This window comes from Dendropsophus ebraccatus, chromosome 13 (genome assembly GCF_027789765.1).
Source record: "Dendropsophus ebraccatus isolate aDenEbr1 chromosome 13, aDenEbr1.pat, whole genome shotgun sequence".
Classification (NCBI taxonomy): Eukaryota; Metazoa; Chordata; class Amphibia; order Anura; family Hylidae; genus Dendropsophus; species Dendropsophus ebraccatus.
In genome coordinates this window covers 24,458,196-24,482,881 of record NC_091466.1, presented here as the reverse complement: position 1 = coordinate 24,482,881, position 24,686 = coordinate 24,458,196, and the positions used below count along the sequence as shown (strand labels likewise).

At 44.2% G+C, this 24,686-nt stretch overlaps 1 protein-coding gene across 5 annotated transcripts in view; it reads right to left on the bottom strand.

Annotated features, from left to right (window-relative positions):
* CADM3 (cell adhesion molecule 3) overlaps positions 1 to 24,686 on the bottom strand; it is a 304,853-nt gene that overhangs the window by 54,313 nt on the left and 225,854 nt on the right. For all 5 annotated transcript variants that reach the window (XM_069949914.1, XM_069949912.1, XM_069949915.1 and 2 more), the window contains exon 6: positions 22,258 to 22,428. In XM_069949914.1, the coding sequence (XP_069806015.1) occupies positions 22,258 to 22,428 (171 nt within the window). The remainder of the gene's footprint in view (positions 1 to 22,257; positions 22,429 to 24,686) is intronic.

Below are 24,686 nucleotides of genomic sequence, written 5' to 3'. Positions count from 1 at the left end.
TGTACAGTATGTGACTATATAATCCCTTATTTATAGTGCTATAGGCCTGTACTGTCATTTGACTCAAGACATTACTTCTACACTCAGCACGTAAAGCAGGTGTATGTGACTCTATAAGTGTGTATATATATATATATATATATATATATATATATATATATATATATATATATATATAATTACAGCTACAGTTAACATTATGGACAGTGAAGCACATAAACCAGATACACACAATTCCATTACTATAAACCATTATATAGTTCCATAGTTCTGCTCCACCACTAGAGACAAAGCATTACTGCCACATTCACAACCATGGACAGAAAAGCACATAAAGCAAATGTATGGGGCTCTATGATTATAAACTCCTGTGTATAGCTCTATAGGCCTTCACCATCATGTGACAGAGGGAGCACGACAATCAGCTCCAAGGACAGCGGAGCGTGCAGAGCAGATGTATGAGACTCTGAATGAACAGACAGCATTACTACTACTTTTCTCACCAAGGACAGCAAAGCGTGTAAAGCAGATATATGCGACTCTGTTACTATACGCTCTTATAAATAGTTCTATAGGCCTGAACCTCCACAGGGAAGGGGACATTGCTTCCACATTCAGAAAGATGTATATGTATGGTTTTATAGTTCAGTACTGTCACTGGGCAGAGGGCATTAACTCCACATTCAGCACCATATACAGAGAAGTGCATAAATGTGTATATATATATATATATATATATATATATATATGTATATAGTCTTGTGTATAGTTCTATAGGTCTGCACCACCACAGGGCAGGGAGCAGTGCTTCCAAATTCAACTCTGAAAAGCTCATACAGTAGATGTAGTGTGACTCTACAAGGACTTGAGTAGGATGATGGGCCTATTTACATACAGGTCATATACTGTATATGGTATATAAGTCATTACTTTTGCCTTGGACAAGGAATACACATACAACAGGTATGTGTGATGCTATAAGTCCTTATGTGTGATACTAAATACCTGCAATGATCACAGCTTCCTCATTCAGCAGCACAGACAAAATACACATAGAGTGCATTTATCATAGAGGAGAGCACCAAAACATGTGGAGTCATATATGTCAGGCAGTGCTCCACTGGGAAAAAATATGCTCCCAGAAACCTCCTCCAGAAGGAAGAGATTGCTCCCTGGTGCCACCTACTGGAGGAGTCCTCTATGCAAGTCCTGCATGGCCCCTTTAAGCATGACTGCCTCCAAAGGCTGTCACTTTTCCGATGGAATATTGCATGGCCTATAAGACTGCACAGACTTATTGGTGCTTTTCTCAACGAGAGAAATTACCCCTTCAGTTCCATAACAAAGTCGTGTCTGTCATCCAACAAACACCCCCCCTGTCCTTTGCTGATGACAGATGGGTAGAATTTACTTCCCAGAGAGATTCTGGCTCCTCTAGTAATTCCTAGGGCTGAGCATTGTTGTCAGGACGCTATCTCCAGTAGGTGGCGCTAGAGAGCATTTTTGTTTCCTTTTCAAGAAGATCTCCTTTGCATCAATGCCTAGAATGCAAAGGTGTGAACCATATCGGGTCACTGGACCATACAAACCCACACACAAACCCTATATGTATTAGCAGCAAAGACATTTAAATTAAAAAAAAAGCATTAATGTACTGCTACTACATATAGGGATGTATCCACCGATGAGACATTGTGATCTCTTATGTTGTTAATTCAGGGTCACTCACCCGGAAGTATTGTTAGTTGATTTTTACTTGCTACTTTTTTAAAACCACCATTTTGACAGTGACTTATGCTTGAGAAAGGCCTGTCAGCCATTATACGGGCCGAAACGCATTGCAATTAAACTGGAGGAAGTTTCTACCCTATTATGACCTGTGATCATTCTGGAACTACATTGATCATCTATTTACACACCAGTGCTGATCCTATCTGTGGGGGTTTGTATGGTCCAGTGACTCTATATGGTTCACACCTTTGCATGCATTTCTCCGCCTGTGTGCTGTCCCCCTGGGAATAGTTGCGGTGTTAGAATCAGTTTGCCTACAATAGAATTGTACCTATTACCTTGCACAACTCCACCAGGTGAGTGCTACCTTCATACAAACCCCTGCTACTAGATGATAATACACCAAGAGGCGCCCCTTGTCTCTCCTTTCTCTCGTTTTAATAGCTAGAAGGCTTTCTGTACAGTACTATAGGCCAATGGTACAATGTCCAGCATCATGGACAGCACAGAGAGTAGCTGAGTGTGACTCTATTAGCTTGTGTGTATAGTACTATAGGCCTGCAGAGCCACTGGACAGAGGTCATTACATCTATGTCCAGCACCATGGACAGCACAAAGAGTAGCTATTAGAGATAAGCGAGCCTGCTCGTCCGAGCTTGGTACTCTTTCGAGTATTAGGGTACTCGTTGGTAGTGGTTACTCGAGAAAATGCCACTCACTCGCCATACTCGAGGCAATGGCATCTTCTTCTTGCTGCATTTTTGGTGGCTTTTTCTCAGCCAACCGTCATGCAGGAAAGGCTTTGGGAGCTCGTAGCATCACGTGGGAATCCTACATGTCGATAGCAGCGATTGGCTGGCCAGATCAGATGAGGTTAGAGAGAAAGCTGCTGTCTGTCAGGGAGAGAGTTAGGGAATTAGTGTGCGGTTAGGCAGGTATCCGACGCAAAGAAACCAACAGTCCTTCTAATGGCTTAACATTTTTAAAACATTTTTTGCTACTCTTGGCTGCTGGCTTGGACTTGTAGTGCAGCTGTCAGTAGCCAACTTGTCCTGTTGCTGACATTCTCTTGGCTTGCTGGGATCTGTAGTTCAGCTATACCTATCCTCACTGTGCTGTTTTCTGTCCATTTCCGAGTTGTTTCCATCATTTTCTGAGGTTTTCGCACAACCTTCCCTGTGCAGAGCTTTGGTCCCCTGCAAAAATGCTCGAGTTTCCCATTGACTTCAATGGGGTTCTTTACTCGAAACAAGCACCTGAGCATCGGGAAATATTCATCTCGAGTATCGAGCACTCGAGCATTTTAGTACTCGCTCATCTCTAGTAGCTATGTATTAGCTTGTGTGTGGGCTTACACCATGACTGAGCAGGAATCACTACATTTACATTCAGCACTATGGACAGCACATAGCATATCTATGTGTGACTCGATTAGCTTGTGTGTATAGTACCCTGGGCTCACACCATGACTGAGCAGGAATCACTACATTTACATTCAGCACTATGGACAGCACAAAGCGTAGCTATGTGTGACTCTATAATGTTGTATGTATAGTACTCTGGGCTCACACCATGACTGACAACCAGCAGCTGTGACTTTATACACTTGTATACAGTACCATGGACTCAAACAGTCTTTGGACAAGGGCCATGCCTTCAGCTCTAGTGGTTGTGGTAACTGCAGAGCTCTATAGGCTTGAAATCTAAATTCACAGCAACATGGACAGAAAAGTGTACACCGCAGCTCCATGTGAGTCTATAGCTTCCCTTAAGTATAGAAATTTAGATTCAAACAGTCATTAGACAAAGGTTATAGAGTGTTTTCCTTCATCCCGACTGTCAGGGAACTGTAGCTGTATGATCGCATGTACAAGCCTATAAGCTCGCACGGCCATTAGGCAAAGGTCAAAGAGTTTGCATTCAATTTCATGGACAGAGAAGCATGTAACCTGAGCTCTATGGACCTTATGTTACAGCACTATAGGCTCACATAGTTGATGGAACAATTGTACAGGATACTGCAATTGCATTAGGTATACTACTGCTCACATAGATTTAGTATCCAGCACTATGGACATGGCGGAGTTTAATGCAGCTCTTGCATATAGATAACAATGACCTAGATTGAAGCTATGTTGGCCACTGGCTTTACAGATCTGGTATCTCTAATCCCTTAGCTCAATGTGGCTACTAAAATATCATATCACATGGCATCTATTCAAAAGAATGGGTAACTAGAGCAGAAGCTCTAGTGACTCTTTTATTCCATGATTCAAATAGAGGGGTCTTAAAAGGGTTACTGTGGAAAAAAATAAAAATAAATAAAATACATCTCTCAAATCAAGTTAGAAGGTTAAACAGATTTGTAATTTTTTATTGTTTAAAAATCTTCCAGTCTTCCAGTACTTATCAGCTGCTGTCTGTCTTGCAGGAAATGGTGTATTCTCTCCAGTCTGAAAAAGTGCTCTCTGCTGCCACCTATCTCCATGTCTGGAACTGTAGTAAATCCCCAATCTGGACAGTTCCTGACATGGACAGAGGTGGCAGCAGAGAGCACTTTGTCAGACTGGAAAGAATACACCTGCAGGACATATAGCAGCTGATAAGTACTGGAAGACTGAAGATTTTTAAATAGAAATAACTTACAAATCTAGATAACTTTCTGATGCCAGTTGATTTAAATGAAAAAAATAAAAAACTAAACAAAAAAAACACACATTGCGCCATAGTACCCCTTTAAGTTGGGGAGGGAACTGTCTATGAGTCCATATACCCTATACAGGCGTTGTTTAGATGGTGGAACTCAATCAAGGGCCATAGGCAACCGAGGTTTTAGCATCTTCAAACTAGCCAAAAGTGTGAGCAGATAGCATAGAGGGGGGAGGGCTATACTATGTGGGAGCTACATAAAGGGGGGGGGGTATACTATGTGGTGGCTACAAAGGGGCCTATACTATGGGGGGCTACATGGGGGAGGGCTATACTATGTGGGGGCTACAATAGAGCCTATAGTATGGGAGGCTACATGGGGGAGGGCTGTACTATGTGGGGGCTACACAGGGCAGCCATCAGTAATTTCTTGGCCCCATACACCCAAAGTGTCTGGGCCCCCCATTAACAAAAATCCGGGACATATCTTTGACTGATGTCTCTGGTACGGTGTGCAGACGCAGTTGCCTATAGAAGATTGGGTTTCATTCAATATGTCCCACACCAGACCAGTTCCACCCAATCTCCCAGCAGCACCTGCGTCTGAACACCACTCCAGAGACAACTTTGTAACAGGTACCCTTTGAAGTGTACCTGTCATTTAAAAATAAAACTTTTGACATGTTATAGAGACATATCAAAAGCTTTGATCGGTCTGGGTCCGAGTATTCAGACCCATACTGATCAGGAGAAGACTGCTGCAGCGCATCCTCTTCCCCGCTCTGTGTAGTAAAAAAAAGACACCATATACCACCATATAACATTATAAGCCTGTTTTTTTTTTTTTTTTTCAAACACAGAGCGGGAGTGGACTGTGCTGCAGTCATCCCCAAAAAAACAACTTTGAAAAACCATATGTAAATTACCCCATGTAGTCATGTGGGCGGCCCTCAGTGGCGAAGTAGTCATGGTTCACACAAATATATCTTCTCTATTTACGCCTGTAATTTCCCGAGTGCCGACGTCATTGCTGGGTAAAATAACAGACTGATAAAATATCCTGGCTTACCATGAAGAGATGACCCCCATTACAATAACACACATACATCGTATACACACAGCACATACCATATATATTACATGCATCATATACACAAAACTTACACTGTATATATTACATACATCATATACACACAACACACACTGTATACATTACATACAGTCACACTTTAAACAGATATATACACGTATGTACATTTTATATTTACATCCATACTACTAATACACAGGGCCAATTCTAGCTTTTCTGCTGCCTTAGTTAAAATTAAAATGTTCTGCAGCAACTGAGGTGTATTATGATGTTCTGCAGCAGCTGAGGTGTGTATTATGATCTGCAGCAGCTGAAGTGTATGATGAGGTTCTGCAGCAGCTAAAGTGTGTATTATGATCTGCAGCAGCTGAGGTGTAGTATGATGTTCTGCAGCAGCTGAGGTGTAGTATGATGTTCTGCAGCAGCTGAGGTGTAGTATCATGATCTGCAGCAGCTAAGGTGTAGTATTATGATCTGCAGCAGCTGAGGTGTAGTATGATGTTCTGCAGCAGTTGAGGTGTATGATGAGGTTCTGCAGCAGCTTAGGTGTATGATTATGTTTTGCAGCAGCTGAGGTGTATGATGAGCTGCAGCAGCTGAGGTGTATGATGATGTTCTGCAGCAGCTGAGGTGTATGATGATGTTCTGCAGCAGCTGAGGTGTATGATGAGGCTCTGCAGCAGCTGAGGTGTATGATGAGGTTCTGCAGCAGCTGAGGTGTATGATGATGTTCTGCCGCAGCTGAGGTGTAGTATGATGTTCTGCAGCAGCTGAGGTGTATGATGATGTTCTGCAGCAGCTGAGGTGTGTTATTAGGTTCTGCAGCAGCTAAGGTGTAGGATGATGAGGTTCTGCAGCAGCTGAGGTGTAGTATGATGTTCTGCAGCAGCTGAGGTGTAGTATCATGATCTGCAGCAGCTAAGGTGTAGTATTATGATCTGCAGCAGCTGAGGTGTAGTATGATGTTCTGCAGCAGCTGAGGTGTAGTATGATGTTCTGCAGCAGTTGAGGTGTAGTATTATGATCTGCAGCAGTTGAGGTGTATGATGAGGTTCTGCAGCAGCTTAGGTGTATGATTATGTTTTGCAGCAGCTGAGGTGTATGATGAGCTGCAGCAGGTGAGGTGTATGATGATGTTCTGCAGCAGCTGAGGTGTATGATGAGGCTCTGCAGCAGCTGAGGTGTATGATGAGGTTCTGCAGCAGCTGAGGTGTATGATGATGTTCTGCAGCAGCTGAGGTGTGTTATTAGGTTCTGAGGTAGCTAAGGTGTAGGATGATGAGGTTCTGCAGCAGCTGAGGTGTATTATGATGTTATGCAGCAGCTGAGGTGTATGATGATGTTATGCAGCAACTGAGGTGTAGGATGATGAGGTTCTGCAGCAGCTGAGGTGTATTATCATGTTATGCAGCAGCTGAGGTGTATTATGAAGGTAAGCAGTCCTCATCACACACCTCAGCTGCTGAAGAACCTCATCACACACCTCAGCTGCTGAAGAACCTCATCACACACCTCAGGTGCTGAAGAACCTCATCACACACCTCAGCTGCTGAAGAACCTCATCACACACCTCAGCTGCTGAAGAACCTCATCACACACCTCAGCTGCTGAAGAACCTCATCACACACCTCAGCTGCTGAAGAACCTCATCATATACCCAAGCTGCTACAGAGCCTCATCATACTCCTCAGCTGCTGCAGAGCCTCTTCATACACCTCAGCTGCTGCAGAGCCTCAGCATACACCTCAGCTGCTGCAGAGCCTCTTTATACACCTCAGCTGCTGCAGAGCCTCATCATACACCTCAGCTGCTGCAGAGCCTCTTCATACACCTCAGCTGCTGCAGAGCCTCATAATACACCTCAGCTGCTGCAGAGCCTCATCATACACCTCAGCTGCTGCAGAGCCTCATCATACACCTCAGCTGCCGCAGAGCCTCATAATACACCTCAGCTGCTGCAGAGCCTCATCATACACCTCAGCTGCTGCAGAGCCTCTTCATACACCTCAGCTGCTGCAGAGCTTCTTCATACACCTCAGCTGCTGCAGAGCCTCATTATACTCCTCAGCTGCTGCAGAGCCTCAGCAACAGCCTCCCAACACAACAACTCCCAGCATACCTTCTTGTGCACTACAACTCTGAGCATACTTTCTTGTACACTACAGCTCCCAGCATACCTTCTTGTGCAGAAGGAGGTATGCTGGGAGTTGCTGTACCACTGTACCAGCGATCCCTGGGGGGAGATAAGGGGCCACTGCAATGGCGGTTCCCAGGGAGAGGATGGGGGAAGGGGGCGGGACCCTACACTGTAAAATAGCCGGCACAAGTGATCGCTAATTGCTGACTATTTGAAGTTGGGGCCATTGGGAGCGGAGAGTGGGCTGGGCAGGGGAGGTGACACTAAGGGGCAAGAGTGTGTTCTCTGTAATATACTTTATGTTAAACTGCACTATTATGCAGCTTAATCGAATACACACACACACACACACACACACACACACCTCACTAACACACACACACCTCACTAACACACACACACACACACACACACACACATTCTCTGCAGGGAAAGTCTGGGGCAGCATGAGGTGCAGTCCTCATCTTCTTCTCTCCTGCACACAGACGGCCCGGGCCCAACCCCCTTCTCTTGTCCCGACAGAGAACACACCCAGAGAAGGTACCGAGGTCGCTGGGGAGGGGCCGGGGGGAGTGAGGAGGGGGCCCTGCTTGTGTCTTCTCTCAGCTCTGCTCGTGACAGTGAGATTCTGACAGACATCAGGAGTTGTGTGTGTGTATGCAGTACAGTTGTGAGGAGCTTCAGCGGGCCCCCTGAATTTTAGTTTGGGCCTGGGCCCCTTACAACTGTACTGCCAGTACTGCCCTGATGGCGGCCCTGGGGCTACACAGAGGAGGGGCTATACTATGTGGGAGCTACAGAGGGGATCAGATTACACACAGTTTCTAGACTATGCTTAAAGGTGAAGTCTGTCAAAACATTTTATTTAAGTATTTTATTGCCCCCCAAAAGTTATACAAATCACAAATATACATTTATTACGGGTAATGCTTATAAAGTGCTTTTTTCCCTGCACTTACTACTGCATCAAGGCTTCACTTCCTGAATAACATGGTGATGTCACTTCCTGGATAAAATGGTGATGTCACAACCCGACTCCCAGAGCTATGCGGGCTGTGGCTGCTGGGGAGGATGATGGCAGAGGGACACTGAGGGACACAGGGCACTGGAGGACACTGAGCATCCCCCTGCCATCACCCTCTCCAGCAGTCACAGCCCGCACAGCTCTGGGAGTCGTGTCGTGACATCACCATTTTATCCAGGAAGTGACATCACCATGTTATCCAGGAAGTGACATCACCATGTTATCCAGGAAGTGACGCCTTGATGCAGTAGTAAGTGTATATTGGTGATTTGTATAACTTTTGGGGGGCAATACAATACTTTAATAAAAACATTTTACTGGACTTCTCCTTTAAGGTCACACATAGGTCTTCATAGATGCAGTATACACAAAATGCTAAAATCTTTCAACAGTACTTTACATTTTATACTCAATGAATATAATAAAAGTTGAAAAAGTGTACATATCCTTTAACCTTAGCTGCACGCTCACATATACAAGGCTGCAGTTATAGGAGACGGATAAAACCTATTACATTCAGCTCCATACACAGAGTGCCTGCCCTATGTGTGAAGTAGATAGGCCTAATGTAATCCAGTATATAAATATTGTATCCCAGGGATGAGATGTGGTTGCTCCCCTGTATCTGCAGCATCTTCCCCTCCTTTCCCCCATGCCAGTATTAATCAGGTTAGCGGGATATTTTGCCTGCGTGCGGATGGCCTGTAGGGCTGAGATGCAGCTGAACTGACAAACTCACGCTGTTACTCTGTGCTGTGTGATAGGCAACAGGGAGGAAGGTGAGAACAGTCAAATCATAGACGGCAGCAGCAAAGTCATATCCATTGCTGTACCCTGATTTTACAGGTCTCTAACAAGCCAAAGCCCCTGGCACCGTCCTGTGATGCTAGATGGGTAAAGTCTAGCCCCAAACCATATTCCAATCAAATCTCGTTTAATCGAGAAGGCAACAAAATGCCAGGTTGTATCGTAAACAGCCAAAATCTATCATGTCGATCTGCGCCTCCAATGTTTAATTTATTAGATCTGTCGATAACGGTGAACCACGCGCTGCTGAGATATAAACTCGACTGCGGGAAATGTGTTTGCCATCCCACCGTTTATAATGCGGGCGTATGAAAATGCAGCTTACAAGTACTGACTGCAGAAATTAGCAATTGAATTGTCCATATGAGGGCAGTCCAGGCGGCTTTATGCGGCAAAAAGTTTATTGCTACTAGCAGAATACAGATAAAGGGGAGCAAGATGAGCCTCTTACAGGTGCTTCAAGGAATCCAAGAGCCAAAGAGCAGAAAAGCACAGACTTAAAGGGGTATTGAGGTGCGGTAACATGGTTTATATGTTGCTGGGGATGTTGTAAAAATAAAAAAAATGTGATACTCAACTACCTTGGTCCCCCAAAGCTCCTGTTCTAGAGGCTTCTGCTTCGTGCTCTTTGCTTCCGAAATGAGAATTCAGAGCAGGACCTACCCACTCCGGCAACCATGGGGTGTCTGGTCCCAGTCACTGAGTGCACAGGTCCTGCTCTGACTTCTCATCAAGGATGCAGGAAAGTTGGTACCTAGACACCCCTGGAATGGGAGCTTTGGGGACTGAGGTAGGTAAGTCTCACTGGTTCTTTATTTTTAAGACATCACTGACAATATATATATATATATATATATATATATATATATATATATATACATACAGGGTGGTCCAAAAGTAGGTGGACAGTGTGTAGTAGGGTTATGAATCGGGGGAGATTTTTCAAACATGAAGCAAAGTAAAAGTGGCTCAGTTGCCCCTAGCAACCAATCAGATTCCGCCTTTCATTTTACAAAGAGCCTGTGAGGAATGAGAGGTGGAATCTGATTGGTTGCTAGGGGCAACTGAGCCAATTTCACTGTACACTATGGGGGAGATTTATATAACATGGTGTAAAGTGAAACTGGCTCAGTTGCCCCTAGCAACCAATCAGATTCCACCTTTCATTTTCTAAAGAGTCTGTAAGGAATGAAAGGTGGAATCTGATTGGTTGCTAGGGGTAACTGAGCCAGTTTCACTTTACACCATGTTTGATAAATCTCCCCCATTGTTCATAACCCTATTACACATACTGTCCACCTAGTTTTGGACATATATACATATTTTTATATATTTCAATACCCCTCTAAGGCCCCGTTCACATGTAGCAAAACTAGCGGAATTCCACTGCGGAATTGTCAGCCGCGGAATGCCATTAGCCTCCCTCTCATAAACATGTTCATTCTTCAGTGCGGGGAAAGAAGCAGCACACGCCTCCCATAGACCCCCATTATGAGAGGGAGGCTAGCGGCATTCCGCTAGTTGTGCTACGTGTGAACGTAACGTTTACACAAGGTATATTTTGGTAAAATCACAGCTGTTGTACAACGGCAGTGATTATTACGAGAATATATGTTGCATTGCCGTCTATGGGATCCTGGGCCATGTCAGTTTTCTGCGGCCGCTATTCAGCGAATAGCGGCTGCAGAAAATCATGTCAGTGCACACAGTGGAGCGAGCGGATTCGGCCGCACGCTCCATAGTGTGCAATGCAGAGTTCTGATGCGGGCGCGCAGGGATGCGCCCACATCAGAACACTGCGGCCAAAAAGATCATCCGGCCAGTACTGCAGAGACCGCCCGTTCCGTGACCCAGCCGGGCTCTTACGTCGTGTGAACAGAGCTTAAACCTCTAAAAGAGAAACAATTGGTCAGGGCTTGAATATAGTAGGAGAAATAACAAAAACAAAAAAACACATACTGACCCCTCTGTTCAATCCAGTGCCACTACTGAAAGTGCCTGGATAAGGTTACTGTACACTGTAATTTACTTCTCTTAAAAAAATCTTTAGTCTTCCAGTACTTATCAGCTGCTGCATGTCCGCTAGTCTATGTCTATGACATACAGAAGATGATAAGTACTGGAAGACTTGAGATTTTTTAATAGAAATAAATTACATATCTCTGGCACTTTCTGACACCTGTTAATTCGAAAGAAAAAAAGTTGCTGGAGTCGCTCTTTAAGGATCTGTATAATATAAGTATTGTGATGAATTTACAATGTGGCCTCAGCATATTGGGGATCTATATTACTTGTTGCAGTACTCTCATAGCGTATCATGCAGTGTAGTACAGTAGACCAGTCCTGTCTGTATGGGATATATAGCCCTATCCCGTTATTTGGCTGCTCTATACATCACAGGATCCGTACATCTCCTTGTTCTCATCCCCGATAGGTCTGCAGTAATCGAGAAGGCCGGTCAGATATTTCTTCTATTCACTCAAGATTTTTTTTTCTTTCTTCTTTATAGAAAAGGTCTCCAAGAAAACGTCTTGGTATTATCATTCTCCAAATGTCATGTTCAATTAAATTAGTGAACTTTGCGATTCATCTAATTAGCCATAAAATGCGTAATGTTCAACCAAATGAAATAAACTGAAATGTTCACATACATTCAACATCCGCACGGCACAAATGTGGGCTAAGTGCTTCCAACCTAAAAATAAACCTACACGGGAGCCTGAGTAATGTTACGTCTGCCGGGAGACAGAGGAACTGAAAGCCATGTGCGCGCACCCAATATTCCCTCTCCAGTATGCTGGGCCAGGGACATCCTTAAAGGGGTTATTCACCAAAACTTTTTTTTTCTTGTATATCAACTGGTGCCAGAAAGTGCCAGAGATTTGTAATTTACTTTGTAAGTCCTCCAGTACTTGTTAGCTGCTGTATGTCCTGCAGAAGTGGTGTATTTTTTCCAGTCTGACTTAGTGCTCTCTGCTGCCACCTCTGTCCATGTCAAGAACTGTCCAGAGCAGAAGCAAATCCCCATAGAAAACCTCTCCTGCTCTCCAGACAGGAAAGAATACCACTTCCTGCAGGACATACAGCAGCTGATGAGTACTGGCAGACTGCTGATTTTTAAATAGAAGTAATTTACAAATCTCTGGCACTTTCTGATTGATGATTTAAAAGTGTCACTGTCGTATATGTATGTGTGTGTATATATATATATATATATATATATATATATATATATATATACTGTATATATGTATGAATATATATTTTATTATTTTATTTTGCAGGAATCAATAGTACAGGCGATTTTAAGAAACTGTGTAATTGGGTTTATTAGGCAAATATGCCATTATCTTCATTTAAAAAGACTTTTCCCAGATCCCCCCCCTCCTCTCTCCCATTCACTGCTCATTATCAGGAAATTGTAACTCTTTTACATTAGTCGGGTCCTGTCTGTTCTATTGAGAGGGGAGGAGGGAGATTAGTCGGCAGCAGAGAGCAGAGAACAAAGGATTACACAGTGGGAGCTGTGTGAAAGCCGCTATTCAGAGGTCAGAGAGGTCAGAGCTGACTGTCAGAGGTAATAGCCCCGTGATGTAGCTGTAAATTAACTGTTGTCCTGTTTTGGTGCCTCATCTCTCTCCATCCCTACCCTCTCCATAAAAGAACAATGAAGACAGAGGGAGAGCTTCAAACTGTTTTTTCATGATAAAAATGCATTTTGCGGCTAATAAACCCAAACACAAAGTTTCTTAAAATCAAATGTACTATTGATTTCTGCAAAAAATTTAAATGACAGTGACACTTTAAAGAAAAAAAAAGGTGAACAATCCCTTTAAAGAGGAGCCTCTAGCTCTTCTGAATTATAGTAAATCCTTGAATTCACCCTGCAACGCTTCAGAATTATTCTAGGATTCTCTATTGGACAACCCCTCTGTTATTCCTTCCGGAAATGACTGAAGAGGCTGACAGCTCGGTGTTACTATTCCTTTGTACACAGGGTGAGTCTGACGCAGGCAGCATTGATTGTCAGGGTATTATTATCCATAGATCTCCTAGATGTGAAACTGTTAACAGGTCTTAAAGGTGTAAATAATTTAAAGGAACGCTACAAGCAAAACTATTTACACTGTATAATGCGTAATGAAAGGCCCTGACACAGGGATTAACGCAGCATCAATGTAATGTGTAATCTCTGCTAAGTGTGGGTTTATACAACGCTCTGTCATAACATTAGTGATGCACACGCACCCAGGTGTCCACATGATGTAAGAGAATAAGATTCATCAGACCGTGCCGCCATCCTCCATTGCTTTATAATCCAGTGATCATGTGTCCTGACAGATCTGCACAGACATAATCCATACTGTATATACAGCAACCTATCTGTCATAGCCAGGTTGGGATTATACCAGAAAGGCTAGCCTTCACCTCCTTTGTGCATTCAGAAGCATTGGGCACCCATGGCCCTTACACTGGTTCACCCATCATCCATCCTTAGGCTATGTTCACACTACGTTTATGTCTGGCCGCATATTATACGTGTTAAACTCCGGCCGGGGATTTACGTAAGTTGCGGCCAGGTAGGTACGGTCCGTGAACTTACGCCCGTAGTCTACTTACGCTTCCCGAGCGCCCTACGTAGCGATCTGACAGCGGTCTTTTACTGGGATATCTTCACCTAGCCCCGGACACCCCACAGAACCTTTTGGATCGGCGAATCAAAGTGCAAAAATGAAGAAATCACCACTACGTACGGGACCGCATGGTACGCTATGGGCGTAAGTTACGGCATTTTCGTCCTCAAACAATGGTCTGGTTCATTTTTTATGGCGCCTCAGATCCTGGCGTAACTTCTTACGTAGTGTGAACTGTGCAGCCGCAGATCGTATACTTTCCATTGTACGCAAACTACGTAAATCTCCGGCCACTTATTCACGGAACGCGCTACGGCCGGAAACTTACGTAGTGTGAACATAGCCCCCAAGTGATACTGTCATCCTCTGTTTGTATGAGGACTTCTCTTCACAGCTGTACAGCCAAAATTTTGCTGTTTTTATATTTTACTTTATAATCGATTTTTTGGTGCTTGGTCCAATAAAAAAAATATTTTTATCATTGGTGTATTGTGCCACATGGGCAGGGCATTACTGCCACTGTGCCACTTTGCCCCGCCCACATTGGGTGACCATTGGAATGGGCTGGCATAGAGGTCTAGGCCCATTCCAACGGCAGAAGAGGGGGCGGGGCCTAGATGGCAATGATGTCACAATGGGACGGGGCCTATGGAGCAAAGTGCCCCAGCGGCCATGAAGCCCCGCCCATATGGCACAATCCACCAACGATAAAAAGCATTTTTCATTGGACGAAGCACCAAGATATCTATTATAAAGTAAGGTATGAAAACTGCAGAATTTAGGCTTCATATAGTCCTCATAATGAAAGGGGTTGACAATATACCTTTAAATCCCTTTTGGTAGTTACTAACCACCACAGAGCAGGAACAGCCCATAAGACTTGCCATTTTGTTGATACCCTAGCCCAGTCATCCACTCATGGCCCTTAGATCCTTACGCTTGCCCATTTTCCTGCTTCCAACACATCAACTTCACAAAGTGACGGTTCATTGGCTGCCTAATATATCCCGATCCCTGGACAGACGCCTTTGTAACAGATAATCAATAACACTTCTTCACCTGTCAGTGGTTTTAATGCTATGGCTGATCGGCGTACGTCTCGGAGATGGTTCTATTAGCAGCTACAGAAAAAGTTGATTGTCAATCACAGTGTGGCTCCACCCCCAAAATTTCCTATTGTTAAGGATAAAGGTTACACCCATTTGCCAATTTATTCATCCAATTCCAGGAGGAATAACATCACAATGCAGACTGGTGTATTAAGTTGCTTCAGCATTCTTATTGCAGGATGCTGGGATTTACTATAAGAGATACGTCAGGATAGCCGAGGGGTCTTTTAATAGAATTCCATATCCAGTATATGTCATATAATTGCTGTACTGGCCTTTAGACAAATCATTCCGTTTCTGCAGACTGGACAAATCCTGGCGGTGGTTACTATGGTAACATACTGGAACTTCAAAGCTCGGTTCTCCTGACTATATGCTGCTGATATCATTTTGTAGGCTATAGGATTCCATGTGCTATAGTAAAGACTGAAAGTGAATGAATGCACGGTCTGGAGATGCTATCGGACAGCACAGTGTCAGGCGGCTGCATTAGCTGAACATCAGCTTAACATTTTAGAAAATGCTTTCCTATGCTTAAAGTGTGGTGCCAAGCTGGGGGCCCTTTAGATATTTTATAAGAGGATTACACTGTGAGCCATCCCCTATCATGTTACCAGCGGAATGACTTCCTGTGCTAGCCCAGGAGTTTCCTAGAATAACTTTGCTCACCAGGCACTAGAATATATTGTCGAAATCCAAATCAATTCTCCAATTTTCATAGCAGCTTTTTGGGTTTTTAAAGGGCTTGTCCATTTTTTTTTTTTCAATTTAAAGGGTTAATCTGAGGTTTTTCCATTGTTGGGACCCCCAATGATCAGTTGTACTTAGAGATGAGTGAGCATGCTCTTAGGGTATGTTCACACAGGCGGAATTTTGTGGCGGAAATCCCACCTGTCTCAGTGTGTTAACGGGATGGTTCGCGCTCCGCAGCTTTCCGCTCAAAGAAATGACATGTCAATTGTTTGAGTAGAGAGCGGCAGAAGTGGAGGCGCGCTAACCCTCCTATTGATACACTTAGGCAGGTGGGATTCCGTGGCATGGAGCTCGGACGCAGAATTTTAGGGCCCTATTACACGGGATGATTATCGTGCGAAATTTCGCTATGTCGTTCGAATTTAAACGATAAGCGTTCTGTGTAATTGCAGACAACGATTGAAAAATTGTTCTTATGTCGTTGTTCGTTGATTTAGATCTGAACCTAAAATTATCGTTAATCCTTCGCTGTTATTCCACATTCGTTCACTAATCGTTCAGTGTAATTGCACATTGTTCATTGTTTTGCTGGGATCAGAAGGAGTAAACGATCATAGTAACGATCGCAATAATGATCATTGTAACAATCGTAACTAATGCTACGTTTACACGGAACGATAATTCGCCCGATCGTACGATTAACGATTTCGAAGTAACAATTTTTTTGTATAACGATCAGCGTTTAGATGGAATGATATATCGTACAGAAAATTTGTTTTGTGATCAGTTTGCGATCGCTTAAGCCTATCTCGCACATAGGTAAAATCAGTGAACGACTGTCTACATGGAACGATCTGCGAATTTTTTGCGATAGATCAACAACGATTTATTAACATGTTCAAAGATCAAAATTAACGATTTTTAGCTAATCGCTTGATCGTTCGCTGCGTTTTTACAGAACAATTATCGCTCAATGCGATCGTTATCGCAAAAATTCGCCCGATAATCCTTCCGTGTAAACGTAGCATTACACACACAGATTATCTGACAGATATCTGACAGATTTTTGCAGCCAAAACTAGAAATGGATTTGAAGAAAAGAGAAATCTCAGTCTTTCCTTTATGACCTGTTCCCTGTTTATAGTCCATTCCTGGCTTTGGCTGCAAAAATCTGTCAGATATCTGTCATATAATCTGTGTGTGTAAACGGACCCTATCGACCATCATTCTGTGTAATATGGTGAACGATTTCAGGTTAACAATAAACAATTTTTTTTGTGATCATTTATCATAAAAAAATCGCTCCATGTAATAGGACCCTTAGTCCGTGTGACTGGGCCCTAACAAGTGGAGTATTCACTCAAGTATCAGACTACTAGAGTGTACATTCAACAAGCTTTAGGGCTGGGAAAATGGATAATGCCTCAGGCTATGTTCCCACAATGTTATTTTTTTTTCTGGCCTTTCACAGCTTTTTTCTGGCCTTTTGTTTGGACAAATGTCATTTTGGTGGCAAAACGGATGTAATTTGCATAAAATTGCAACATTTAGGCACCGAAATGATGGCCATCCAAAAACAGCCGCGAGCCCAAAAGCGTACCTATGGCGATTGGCCCTTTCAGGTCCGCGGTGAGATCCTCTGCTAACCTGGAAGGTCGAGTTTCCATGGATATATAGGAGCAATCAGACGATACTGATGGAGACGCAACCTTCCAGATTAGCGGAGGATCTCTATGCTGATCCGGAAGGGCCAATTGTAACAGGTACACTTTAAACTACATGTAGATGGGGAGGCAGGGAAGACTATCACTGCTCAGCCAATCGGCGGCTGAGGTGGAATAGCACTGCAACAGCTGAATGAGCGGCTGCAGTAGTGTCATGTGACAATAGTTAAGACAGATAGAAGACCAGAGCGCTAAGTATAATTTCCCTGCTCCCCCACCACCACCAACAAAGCACAGTCTGACAACCAGGCGCTTAACTTGACCCCCTAGGGGCCAGACTGTCACTACTCAAGTCTCGCATTGTTTTCAGTGGGCCTCATTACTCAGTAGAGCACTTGAACATTGAAAAATACTTGAATCGAGTAACAAACACTATTTCCATTCTCGCTCATCTTTAGTTGTAATCTATAAAAGAACATGGAAGGAAGTGTTGCTCTATGCTGCCACCACAGGAGCAAAGAAGCATTACACTTTTCCCATTTAACGTAACATGCTTTCTATGTAATGTATGGAGTCTTCCAGAGACCTTCTTTGTAGCTGGCTGACTGCTCTAGCTAACTAATGGAGAATAGGTGCTATGAACTAAAATTCCCTCTCTAGTGCATGTAAAAGCTGGCACAAAAAACTGCTGTTACTGCCATTGTGCAACGTGAATGGCCTCCTCTTATACCCCAATAGGAGAAACTGGGTATTACAATGTAGAGTTCTAGTAAAGGTGTGCCACAGGTATTCCACCCGTCCCAACATATCTCTGTCAGGTGTCACACTATGGGCTCAAGGCTGCTGTTTCACTCTTGGTGTCTCACTCCCCCTTACTCTTATTGAAAAGATGAAGGTCTATTACGGGTTAAAGAGGACCTGTCACCCCCCGTGCCGGGTTGACAGGCTCCCGACCCCCAGTTAGATCCCCTTATACAGATCTCATCTGCCTGAGTCCCGCTTCCAGAGCCGGTCCCGGGACGGAGATATCCGTCAGAAGCCGGAGCGCGGTGTGGGGAGAGGTCCGGCATCCATAGAGAATGAATGGAGCCGTGCGCGCGCTGCAGACATGAGTCCGGCTCCATTCATTCTCTATGGACGCCGGACCTCTCCCCACAGCACGCGTGCTGGCTTCTGACTGGGATATCTCCGTCCCGGGACCAGCTCCGGGAGCGGGACTGGGCCAGATGAGGTCTGTATAAGGGGATCTAGCTGGGGGTCGGGAGCCTGTCACCCTGGCACGGGGGGTGACGGGTCTCCTTTAGCTATATCCTCCCTATATTGGGTGCCTCACACTTTTCTACCTATCAAACACTGTCACTTCTCCCTTCTAGCACTTTCCACACCAATAGGAGGTTAGTCATGGTCAGCTCTATATAGGATAACTGGTTCCTGGTGGAAGGGTCTTTTCTCTAGTTCTTCTTTAGTGGATTGTGGAGAGAGAGACAGTAAAGGAAGTAGAGTTCCTGTTGAAGTTTATACTCAGGTCCGGCCTGAGGGAACCACGGATCACAGATTTTCAGGAGAGACTTTCCAGTAACCAGTATACAGTGCTAAACCCACAGGTGGGGTACCTGTCGCCTGAGAAAACCTTGTCTATGATCTCTCTGAACCTAATCAGGTTGATCCAAGCGAACCAGGATTTGTCTGCCGTGGAGCAAAATGCATGTAAGCCAACAAACGCCATGTAAGCTACATGGATAGAGCAGCGTCGGCACGGTCCATTATTTTAATCAAAACACAATAGACGTACGGCACTACCTTAAGGAGGGGATAACCGCACAGTGTGGCCAGATACTTGGTCCCAACTCAGCTCGTGGTGCTCAATCGACCCAAACACACTTCATTTAATAATGTCCATGAAAGACGGAATGTCGAGGCACTCACCACAGCTTCTTGATAAAATAACTTGCTTAATTCACATGAAAACAGGTACATGGATGCAGACAGGTGAACGGACGACAGCCTGTTTCACGTGCTTAGCTTGCACGCTTCCTCTCGGCCCTGACGTCACTACGTTACACAGTCCTTTTAAAGACATACTAATTACTGCAAAAATACACACATCTAAAATTACACATAATATTGTCTAAAGGAACATAGAACGTTACATATCTTGCAGCTATGATACCTACTAATAATAGCCATGTAAGTCCGAGCGGTCATTCAGACCGAGTGGTCCGGGCGCTTCAGTCTTGAGAATAAGCTCTGTTTCCTTCTTAATTAGCCTATTATCCCTACCGCCACCTGCCGGAGAATTCTTTACTTGTAGGAGTCCCATAAAGCACAATTCAGACGGGTTACCATCGTGCACTGAGCACATATGAGATATCACTCTTGGACATCCTTTTCCTCTTCTCAGAGATCGTACATGCTCTGCGAACCATTGATATAGTGGGCGGGTGGTCTTGCCAATATAATAAAAGCCGCAACTGCATATGAGTGCATAAACTACAAACGCAGTGCGGCAAGTAATGAAATCACGTATTTGCCACGTAAGAACACCTAAGCGCACTACATTCCTCTCACTCAAATGTCCACAGTAGTTACATAGGCCACATTTATGATTGCCTTCTAGTTTTTTGTGGCTCAACCATGTATTTTTATTTTTCACCCTAGATGAATTTTTAAAACGTCCCTGAACTAATTCATCACGAATGTTCCTGCATCTTTTAAATGCTAGTAGGGGTTTTCTTTGAGTGAGGTCCCGCAGATCTCACTGTTTTATTCATTGGACTATGAATAAGGGGCACCATTCTATTCCCGGGCACTGACTGGAATGAAGCACTGGAGGCGGGCCAGCCCATCCCGCCCCCCGAGTGGAAGGCAACCCCCGTTTCTCTATGACGCTAATCCATTAGAAGAATCCTCCAGTGCTTCACCCCCATGCTCGGAAACAGAACAAAAAAAAAGGACAACGGCACCGGTATCACCGTGCTGGCGCCGCTCTATCCATGTAAATATGAGAAAAGCTAAACTGTTACTGTTTAAGTCCTGAACTTTGTGGTCAACCTTTTCCTGCACCTACGCGCCTGTCTCTACCTTAACAAAGCCAGTGTTAGTGTACCCGAGGGTGGGCATACCACTCCTGGCCAACGTTTTAAGTGCCTAATCGGTACCCCAACACCAAGCCCACCGCTAATAACACCAACCCCAGATTACTGCAACAAGATCCCTATAATAATGACTGGTGTTGAGCTTAGTTCAGAAACAGAGACAATTCTGTTTCTGAGGCTGAGCAGGGTTTCCGCCTCTATGATGTCTATGAGGACCCCTCTTCTTGTTCTCTAGTAGGTCTCACACCTGTTCGGGGTCTCTTCTGTATGAAGGGTTCTGTATATTGCGTAACTCTTGGTACAGTAATAGCATTGATTATATGTGGCATTGTAGGTGCTAAATATAGCCACTAAATTTTCTTCCTAATTCAATAATTTTTCTTAAGATATATTCCCAGAGCAGGTCTCTTGGTGTGTGGTGGTGACATATAATATTCAGTGAACTATCCTGCTAATTATATACAGGTAACCTGAGAACGCGAAGATGCAAGCACAGCAAATCCTCATCCACGGCAGCAGCCTGGCTATTAGTCATTGGGTAAACACGTTCATATAATACTCTACTACCCCCAGCTGAGTATCTACATGATGTATGATGGAGCATAGAAAAAGATGTCCTGATGGGACCACATATTGAAGGCCGGGGGCAGATTTCTCAGTGTGTATTCAGCTATGCATCCGCAGAGATCCAAAACAGCAAATTCTACATTCGTTGTATATGCCAATGACATCCCTATACACTGAGGAGGTGGGGAAAATCTACAACAGATAGCTGTGCGGAAATTCTATGGTACACTCAGCCAGCTATGAAAAAACAGAACACTTCAATGGGGTTTCTCACCTCATAAAGTGATGGCAATACTACTAGTCTGAGACTCCTATGGATGCAACACTTATGTGGTGCTGGGATTCCTTCTCAGTATTTCCTTGCACAGCCTCACTCCATAGCCACCAAACTGTACAGAGAACTATAGCCAGCATTATTCAATTGAATAGGGCCGCACAGTCGGATGGCCTGGTGCTAACATGGACTTGGTGCTAAAACACCACAATCAACAAAAATCCCCGGTAAAGGACACTCACTGAAGTGATCCAACAAAATGAAATCACTTTATAAGATGGAAATATCTGTTTAAAGGGGAACTCCGGCAAAAAATAATTAAAAAAATTCTTTCAAATCAATGTTTTTTTTTTCAAAAAGTTATATAGAATTGTGATTTATGTTTAATTAAAGATCTCAAGTCTTCCAGTACTTATCAGCTGCTGTATGTCCTGCAGGAAGTGGTGGATTCTTTTCAGTCTGACACAGTGCTCTCTGCTGCCACCTCTGTCCATGTCAGGAACTGTCCAGAGCAATAGCAAATCTCCATAGAAAACCTGTCACAAACAGAGGTGGCAGCAGAGAGCACTGTGTCATACTGGAAAGACTATACCACTTCCTGGTATACAGCAGCAGATAGGTACTAGAAGACTGGAGATCTTCAAATAGAAGTAAATTACAAATTTGTATGACATCAGATGACTTGAAAAAGAAAAAACTTTCACCGAAGTATATACGATATATCGTTGACCTATTTAGTAAATACATTCAAATAACAAATATATACCAGACATCTGTACTTACATAGGACCTGGAGCTTCTGGCTGGAGGACTTGAAGGTATTGGGCATGGACTCGTGGCCGACAGTGCAGGTAATCTCCACTTGGTCGTCTGCTTTGGTCACTGGAAAGCTTATGAGGCTGACTACAGTGAAGGTTTTGCCATTGGGGTCCCTTGTTTCAGAGTTTCGCGCTCCTGAACAATAATAATAGTTACACGTTAGTAAGGCCTCATATAGAAATAAATCAATAGCCCATATGAAAATACCAGATGTACTACTGTAGTGTGCCAGAGCACAATTCCTGCTGCTGGGCCTAGGATGGCCCCTGTTCACAAGAAGTATTATATGTTTTATGAGGTAACATATTCTTATGTGACACTGTGTTTGTTATATATTCTCTGTAGCGGTGTAACTGTTAGGCAGAAAATAGGTCACATTTAGAGATGGGCGAACCTGGAGTATGCTCGAGTCCATCCGAACCCGAACTTTCGGCATTTGATTAGCGGCGGCTGCTGAAGTTGGATAAAGCCCTAAGGTTATGTGGAAAACATGGATATAGTCATTGGCTGTATCCATGTTTTCCAGACAACCTTAGAGCTATATCCAAATTCAGCAGCCCCAGCTAATCAAATGCCGATCGTTCGGGTTCGGATGGACTCGAACCCGAACCCGGTTCGCTCATCTCTAGTCACATTGCCTCACTATAAATACTACACTAAAATGTTAGGCAACAGTGACACCTGCAGCTTTTCCAAGGAACTGTTTTGGGTAGTGTACAAATTCCAGCTCTTTCTAGAACCTGTTAGAAGGTGGGTGGAGCATGTATGCTCTAATATGCTCCACATAAAAGGCCTGAAGTAACAGGGTTTAGTTGAGTCAAGCTGAGTACAAGTAAAGATGCACCAGAGAAGATAGCTATGGAAAGATGGGAACAAGGAGTATCTGTTGGAGTATAGGCTGAGTAGCAGGAGGAAGACAGCTGGAGGTAAGACTAAGAGAGATAGTGGAAGAGAGTTTGTCAGGTGGACTTTCCACAGTCAGGAAAGGAACTGCACTTCTACAGTTAGTGGAAATCCTCACTGCAAGGACCAAAATGGATGGACTTCTCTATGTTTGGCGGCAGAGTTAACTTAGGTCTCTCTACTATCGCTTTTTGAGTTTGGAGGGGAAGATGCGCAAGGACCCCTGGGCACTTCCAGGAACTGCAAGTAGTGGCTTTTGGCCCAGCCTAGATACTAAACAGGAAGCACTCTGCACTTCAGGGAGATCAAGACCTAAGCTCCATTGGGAAAGCCAGGATCACAGAATCAGTTTGACCCTCAGTATCGCCCTCGTAGTGACAATCTGGATTCAGGAAAACCAACAACACTTTTCATACACCTGCACAGTAACCCATTGTAAGCCACCAGTATTGAGAATTTATATTATATGCATCTAGACTATTTAATTATTTTCAGTAAAGGAATTAGTGTTATGCCGCCTCCTCCCTTGTCTCCCTGTTGTCCGGTACACCTGCACCTCACCATCATCAAGGGACATCTTGCAGGAAAGCAGTATTAGGGGTTGGCCCAAGGAAAACTACAGGTTCACCTCATCGACCACTATACACACTGGTGCAGCCCCCCTAAACCCCCGAGAGAGAAAGAGAGAGATTACAGGGAAGCACCAGAGATCGGAATCCCTAGTGTCCACCTGAGACTGTGACAAGTCAGTATGTAAGGCTGCAGTGCACCACAAAGCCCAGCAATCCTGCAGGTAACAGCATACTCTCACACTGCAGCTCTCAGTGCATCACCTCATCCCCAGAGATGTATAGGGTCCTCTAATTATTATCAGTTTTCTCTGGAGTGTTCCTTTAAAGCGACTCTGTATCCACAATATGACCCCCCAAACCACTTGTATCTTCAGATAGCTGCTTTTAATCCAAGATCTGTCCTGGGTTCCATTTGGCAGGTGATACAGGTATTGTCCTATAAAACAACTTTTAAACTTGCAGCCCTGTGTCCAATGGCCGTGGCCTAGATGGTGTATGCATTAGGCTGGCACACCCTCTCCGTCCCTCCTCCCCGCTCTCCTCATCATTAGGCATGCTCCAGGCAGATTTTCTCCTATTCCTCACCTGTGTCACCACGGCACATGGGCTGAATCGTTAAGGCACCTCTGTAATGTTCAGACAGGAGAAAATGTTCTAGGGGAATTCCTAATGATGAAGAGGGTGGGGAGAAGGGACGGAGGGGTGAAGCAAAGTTAGGGCACAGATATTGTAGGCCACGGCCGTTTGGCACAGGGATGCCAGTTTAAAAGTTGTTTTTTAGGACAATAACTGCATCACCTGCCAAACGGACCCCAGGACACATCTTGGAGTGAAAACAGCTATCCGAAGGTACACGTGGTTTGGGGTGGGCAGATTGTGGGTTCAGAGTCACTTTAAGACACTCTAAAAACTAGTGGT